Source organism: Scyliorhinus canicula, chromosome 9 (genome assembly GCF_902713615.1).
Source record: "Scyliorhinus canicula chromosome 9, sScyCan1.1, whole genome shotgun sequence".
Taxonomy (NCBI): Eukaryota; Metazoa; Chordata; class Chondrichthyes; order Carcharhiniformes; family Scyliorhinidae; genus Scyliorhinus; species Scyliorhinus canicula.
In genome coordinates this window covers 65,497,515-65,505,194 of record NC_052154.1, presented here as the reverse complement: position 1 = coordinate 65,505,194, position 7,680 = coordinate 65,497,515, and the positions used below count along the sequence as shown (strand labels likewise).

Sequence of the window (7,680 nt, the reverse complement as noted above, 5' to 3'; positions counted from 1 at the left end):
CCACTGTACCACAAATTCTAGCCTCTTGGTCAAACCAATTATCGTAATGCAATATATACTACAATCAAAATGAAATAATGGTACTTTCACCATCAGTTTTGCACATTTACTTATTTGATTAGGACAAATGACAGATTTAACAAAACTAAAAGAATGGATTATGAGAAAATTAACAGAACCCATGAAGTATCAACTGATGAATGGGAAATCTTCAAATATCGTCAATATTCAATATATCAATGCTCTAGCCTGAAACCACATACCACAATGCCGTAATCCAGTTTTCAGCTGAAGCAATAACGTTAAGTACAATGAGAAAGCTGTTTGATAAAGTTTATTTTAGAAACCAACAAAACAATGATTTTACACTGCAATAAAATCAATGTGTACCAGTTATTACTGAAAGCAGAGCTTTCACTTTCCAAAAATAGGTCATCAGAAGTTTGAGTCTGCATACATAAGCCTGAAAAAGTATCACAGCTTCAGTAACATCAACTGGCCCAAGATTCTTTGTTATGTCTGGGACTGCGAGAGCACCTGAAAGCTGTGCTCTTGTCAACCTACACCATACAGCAAAGGAAAAAAAAGACTAAATTGATATCTAAGAAAATAGTTTTAGATCAAGATTTTTTTTTTATAAACAGCAAAATATCTAAGGCAAAACAACATATCCTTAGTATGGCACAAAGTAACATATTTAAATAATTTCCAAATGTAGTCCTTTGACACAAATTCACAGTACAATAGGTGTAAGCTGCACATGGTGCTTTACAGTTGCTAAGAATTCTGCTGAAAGCAGCTTTCAGTTACATCCATATGAAAGGCAATATCAATTAATTCACCCAAATATCCACTTTTCTGCACGTTTGCTTTTGATGTACCTTTCTTTAATTTATTTTTCAGCAACTCCAAAACATTCCAAAATATACACCGTTGATGTATTTCAACATTAAGCTTCATGTTTTGCAGTTCATTAAATTTTACAATGTAGTTATAATTCCACAACAGTATCCTTATAAATTACCAATTTAATTGGAACTGGTTTTTTACTCATTCAATGCTTACACTTAAATTGTCAGCTTTTTATGCATCATTGCAGTAATATTTCCAAAAATTGGTTGAAATGATGAGTTATTTTGTTATATGATAAAAAGGTTGCACACCTTAATGTATTCTTAAATTTGCTTAAATACAACAATGAAAAAGACCAGAAAGGAAACTAAGCTTACACTAAAGAATAAGACAAACTAAAAACTAGGTAAACCTTTTCTTCAAACTGACTGATTACATTCCATAGCCAGATTGGAAATTAATAACTTTCAATGATGTTTTAATTCAAACAGGAGCTTAATGGGAGTTCTCGACTCTGAATAGAATAGATTCATATTAAGTATAGCGGAGATTAGGGCTAGTATTTCAACCTTGTAGGCCAAGTCACGAATGCTGATATAGAAGCACCAGTCGTTAAGCTACCAGCAATCTCCCGAGAAGCTTTAAAAAAAAAAATCAGATGGTCCAGCAGTTACCACGCTCAAAGTTCGTAAGTAAGCCACTTGAATCTGTCAACCTTAATTGTGGGGAAATTCTTGGTCAAATTGTCACATACAAGAAGAAACTGTATTGTTGCTTCGGCATTGGGCAGTTTATATGTACCACCAGCAAATCATGGAGTCATTTTTGTTTTGATCATTGTAAAATTAATGACCTCCATTGCATTCCTATAGCTGAAACAGAATGGGTGTGGAAAAGCCAACAGAATGCAAAATAAACTAATACTCTTCTCTTTCCAGTTCCTCAAGTGGAAAAGGATCCTACAAATTAGAGAAAAACATGGTTATATCAGAATATGTTCGTAAAAAGGAATTAGATGATTCCTGGATTTACTTGAAGGCTGAGTTACTTTTTAATAGTAGTGTGCTATAGTGTTCTTTTAAATTTACATCAGATATTATTCCATCCATAGAATGAACGGTGTGACTACAATTAATATTTTACGATATAAATAATGCTTCTATGGAACACATGTCCCATGTTTTGACCATTTAAGAAATGTATAGTAACAAAAGGTAAATAGACACCATTGAATCACAAGTAGATTACAAAAGAAACTGCTCCTTGATAAATGGTGTCTCAATTACACCACTGTACATATGCCTTTAAAAAAAACTGCTTTTACAATACTGAGACACAAAATTCTCACTTGAATTAGACAAATTTGCTTTGCCCCAAACTTTCCTCAGTACTCAACATGGTTAATTTCAGCGTGTGCATTCATTATTGCAACATATACCCAAATTGATTCAACGTAGGGCAAGGCACAGAGTTGAGTTTGAAACTGTGATAGCCATCACCTTTAATTGGAATAAAAGGTCAATGAACTAGAATCTATCAAATTAGAATTAACTGACTTTATTCATTTTATAGAAACTTTACATGCAGTTATGAAAACAAAACTTTTTATGGGACACGAAAGACATTAAATTATTGTCCACAAAATATTAGATACCTCTGGATATCTAAATTTAGAATTATGTTTGGGACAGTCCCCAATATACTTCATTATGTATTATATCAGATTCAAATTTAAAAATTCTAATTCAGCACGTTGCTCGGTATAACATATTTAGTTAATGTAACTGCATTTTGTAACCTATGTTGTACAGTTGCCTGCATCACATGAATGCTTCTTACCATGACAAACATGAGGTTTAATACTTTACAGTATGACTGCCAACATCACCAAATTGCACAATAATATTCAAGCTGTGGGTATGATCTGTAAATTGTGTATTTGTCACTGTGTCAAGACTCAGATTTAACTCTCCAAACATTTTCCTGGCAGTGAGCTCATAAACTGCTGCTTTCTGTTTTCAGATCTGGGTAACCATACTTAAAAAATGGCACCATCTAACAGGATTTTGCACCCCTTTGAATGTATTAGAGATTTATTAGAGATTAATCCTATCGGTTCAGGAGAAAATATGTTGCCTCCAAAACAAACATGCATTTCCACTTTCAAGAAGAACACATTCTCAGAGAAATCACACTGCATTGTTAAAATCAAGATGATGTTTCCCAAATTGAGATTCTATATCTGTGCAAATGGCCTCACACAAATGCAGTTCCCATAAAATCCATAATGTAAATGAATCCAGTGTCAAAAGTTATTTTATAAATATTGTATTTAAAAGAAAAGCTTTCATTTTGAAACATACAGACCCAAAAGGTTGCGTGCTCAAACCATGGCATGGCAGAATGGAAATTCCTACTCCTTATAGCTATTCAATTACTGTTTTTGGAAATGAACTATTTCTAGAATTTAGACAGGAGCTACTTGGTGAGATGCCAGATGGCCCAGTGATCACGGAACTGCACTTCCAACATGCATCACTAATCAAGAAAAGAAAACCCCCAAATCTGCAACATAAAACCTATGCATACTAAATATATTAGGAGAAAAAAATCCAGCATTCTTAAAGACACTATCAGTAATATTCACATAATTCTTTAAGATAAATGCTAGTTTTTATTTTGTTCACAAATGCTTATTGCATTACTAGTTTTTTTTGCATTATACAGTAATCCATAGCTCTGGTACCAAGTGATACAGTCCAACATGAATGAATGGCCTCCATTTTCCTTATTACATTGTGATAATTTACTTGGATCTATTTCAATCATAAATTTCATAAAAGAAATAGATGACGCAGAGCACAAGTTTTCCAATTTTGTGGTCATAAGCTTAAATGTTGGAGGACCATGATACTAGAATCCACAACGGTGAAGAATTTCCAGAGACGGAAAACTGACATTCTTAATCCACTTCTAGCTCAACCGACAACTGACCAAAGTGCAGCACTGGCAGCAGCAGCCATTGAAAAGGTCAGTTAACACTGCTTCATCCTTCAAGCTGACGGAAATCACATGTTTAGGAGAATAGCAAATGAGGGAGAATTGACAAAAGATGAATATCCACAATAAGTACAACCTAATATTCCAATTACTGGTTTGTTTCACTGAAACCTTCAAAATTTGAAACGTTTAAGCAATATAACTTTCAAGTTCAAATACAGAAATGTGTTGCTTTAAACAAATTCAATGTTTACACATCATGTTGAATATTGTACATCACAGCTATAAAAGACTTATGTCACTATTTTACTCTTTTATAGCCTCAATTTGCAGTCAAAAATAGTCTTCAGTCGAACCGAAACAAGTTAGATCATGATATACAAGGTAGAACCCAAATAACAATGTTTGAGTTCACTTGTGTTATATCTGTCCTTTGATAAGGTAAGTGACTAAAATCTTTGCACCAGCACAAAACACCCAAATGCAATTTTTTTCCTTCAACCAGATTATATGGTCAAATACATTTTTTAATAAAAGAAATGTCCTTAAACCTGCTAGTAAACTAAATGAAACAATTTCCATCTTAAGAAAAGTACATGGTTTATTGTATCATGAGTCAACAAAAGGTATGAACAATTCAAAAAGTTGGACAGGTAGTTGCTGTTATTTATTTTGATTCTTTGGATTGCTAGAGCAACTGACCGGTACACAGAGGAAGAAAGAAAGTGTGGTATGACATCTTCTAAGGCATGCTGGTACAACACACACTGTCAGCCCATGTCAGCTAAAGTAACATTTTTCCAAACATCATGCACAAATGTCTAAATTCAAGCAAACTGTGATTAGATACTACGCAGGTTGCAGATTTTACTGTTGCGTACACGCTTGTGTATGATATTTGGAATCCAGTTATTGTGATTAATAGCAGATTAGAAGAGTGGATGTAAGGATGTGCTTGAGGCAGAAGTCTCAGCCAAAGTTATGCAGTGCTAGCCTGAAGACATCATTGGTGCAGACCCAAGCGTCGTTGATGTTTTTCAGTAGAAATATCTGGTGAAATCCCATAACAGGGTCTTCATCAGCCTGAAAGGAAACAAAACAGATTTAGGTTCTGAAGAAACAAATATTTCCTCGATTTGTTTGAACTTGCAGTGTGAACAGCTAAACCTGTTAGCATAAAGCTCCTAATATCACAATCGAGTTACGTGAGAAAATTCAATATATTGGTCCTTTGAAGTTCCTGGTTGAATCGACCAGAAAACATAAGGGACCCATTTAGAAGCCTTCAAGTTGATTCTAGACTTCTCTGGTTGGTTTTGTAAAGAAGCAGAGCTTATGTAATCGGCTTCAAGGGCAAAGACATCCAATACTGAGACTTACCAAGGCTAATAGCCTCCATGCTGGCACAAAGGAGTCATATGGGAGTGTCAGTGAGAAGCAGCAGCCTGGACTCCAGAAAGCTATCTTGTCAAATATACTTCACCTTTCATTACAGGCATGTATCAGATTGTGATTGTAGTGCTACACGAGCTTACAAAACCATATAAATTAAGAAATGTCCTGCAAACTCCACTGAAATTGTGGCCTGCAGATCTTTGGCCACCTACCTTACTTAAAATTGCTGAGATGTTTTGAGATGCAAGTGTTATGGGCCAGGGTTTAAAGAACCCCAAAGTGTATCATGGAGTTCACCTGACCCACAACTTTTAATAAATTGTGGTATGGGGAGCACATGGCCCACTCTCCAGGTGTGGTATAGCAGAAATGGAAAAGTATATTTTAAAGCAAAACAATGTTTATTCTATGAACTCAAGTTAACCTTTTTAAAACAAACAGTGAACATCTTAGCAACCATTAATTCAAATACAACCCCCAAAGAATACGACACTAAGTAAACCTTTGAGCTTTCCTTTTTAACATCCATACGACTTAAAAACAAAACCTTTATCAGCAGCACATCAGGTTAAAGTCACTACTGAAAACATTTATAATTCTGAATTCACTCAATGATCAAGAGATAGTCTTTTGATAGCAGAGAGAACAGCAGTCCTCCTGCTTGGTCTGGCTTCAGCTCCAACACTGAAAATGAAACTAAAACACACCCTGCAGCCTGCTCAAAAACGAAAGTAAAAAGTTGACAGGGAGCCCAGCTCCACCCACTCGCTGACATCACTGCAGTAGTAAACACCCATTTCTTAAAGGTACTCTCACTACAGATATTTATATACACACCCATTTATAAACACCCATTTCTTAAAGGTACTCCCACATGACACCTTCCCCCTCCCCCCCAAAAGAAAAAAAACAAACCATCAACTTCAAGATGGTTTCATTTTTCACCTTTTCGCCATCCTTAAAGAAATGCATACAGTAAATATACTTTTTCGTTTAAAAAAAATAACATGCAAGCAGGTATAATCCAACTGAAATCCTTCTCGATCAGACAACTGAAGTATTGAAGGACTAATATCCCGGGATTTTTCCGGATTGTGTAGTAACAAGGTCGAAAGTCACAGGTTAAGACAAGAGGAGAAATCGAAGAGTGAAGGTGAAGTGCAATTATCAGAAACGATTTTTGATCAGATGGTTGAAAAAGAACAAGAACAGGTGGAGGATGAACAAGAAGATCTCTGCACGTTCCATTCATTTCTCTACACCTCGCCATTTCTCTTTAAAGTCAGATACGTTAGTTCAATCTGATCACAGAGTCCCTTGTAATTCTCCACCACAGGAGCATTGATTATTACAGCTTTCAGGCAGTCAAATGCCTGTTTACACTCCGCTGTCCACTGGAATTTGTTACGCTTCTTCAGCAAGTCCATCAGTGGAGCAATCACGCGGAAAAACTTTTGCACAAATGTTTGATCAAATCCACTCATGCCAAGAATTCGCATTATTTCCCTTTGTCTCAAGGGTATTGAAAACTCCTCAAGGAAAGTGACTTGGGCTTTTCAAAATTCACTTTTGGCTAGGTTTATCACCAAACCCACCTCCTGAAGTCGATCAAATAACTCCATCAGATGTTTTAAATGTTCTTTTCATATCTGGCTGAAAATTACCAGATGGTCAATGTATAACGCACAATTGGGTAATCCTGAAACAACTTTGTTAGTCAACTGTTAAAAGGGGCTGGTGCGCTTTTCATGCCAAATGGCATAACTTTGAATTGGTATATACCATCTGGAGTCACAAAAGCCGAAATCTCCTTCGCCCTTTCGGATAAAGATACCTGCCAGTAACCTTTAAGTAAATTCAGTTTGTAAATAAAAGCTGAATGTCCCACGTTCTCAATGCAATCCTCCAAACGTGGGATAGGGTAAGAGTCCGTTCTTACAACTGCATTAACCTTTCTATAATCCACACACAACCGTTGGGCACTGTCTGGTTTAGGTACCATCACTATGGGTGAGCTCCATTGGCTGCAACCCACTTCAATTATGCCATTTTTAAGCATACTCGCAATCTCTTTGTTAACCTGTGCCAATTTTAAAGGGTCAAGTCTTTATAGATGTTGTTTGATTGGAGCATCATTTCCCACATCTACATCCTGTATAGCCATTTTAGTACTTCCCAATTTATCCCCACAAACTTGCCCATGTGATATCAATAACTCTTTCAGGACGACTTCCGGTTGCGGCTATGACTAGCTAAGTCGCACGTTTGGCGGCTCCTGCTACAAAGGTGTTTTCGGGCCGACTGGAGGGCCCCAACGGCGCTGGAAGGACAAATCCCGGTGGGGGAAGGCTCCCTGAGGAGAACCAGACCAACTTTATGGTCGGTACCCGGAGTGGGGTGGCAAAGAAAGCAACAGCAGCTCCCCAAAAAAAG

At 36.4% G+C, this 7,680-nt stretch overlaps 1 protein-coding gene across 2 annotated transcripts in view; it reads right to left on the bottom strand.

The window, feature by feature from the left end:
- Nucleotides 1–319: 319 nt before the first annotated feature.
- The window catches only part of nutf2 (nuclear transport factor 2), a 75,772-nt gene continuing 68,411 nt past the window's right edge, over nucleotides 320–7,680 (bottom strand). For both annotated transcript variants that reach the window (XM_038806810.1, XM_038806808.1), the window contains exon 5: nucleotides 320–4,935. In XM_038806810.1, the coding sequence (XP_038662738.1) occupies nucleotides 4,822–4,935 (114 nt within the window). In that variant the 3' untranslated portion in view covers nucleotides 320–4,821. The remainder of the gene's footprint in view (nucleotides 4,936–7,680) is intronic.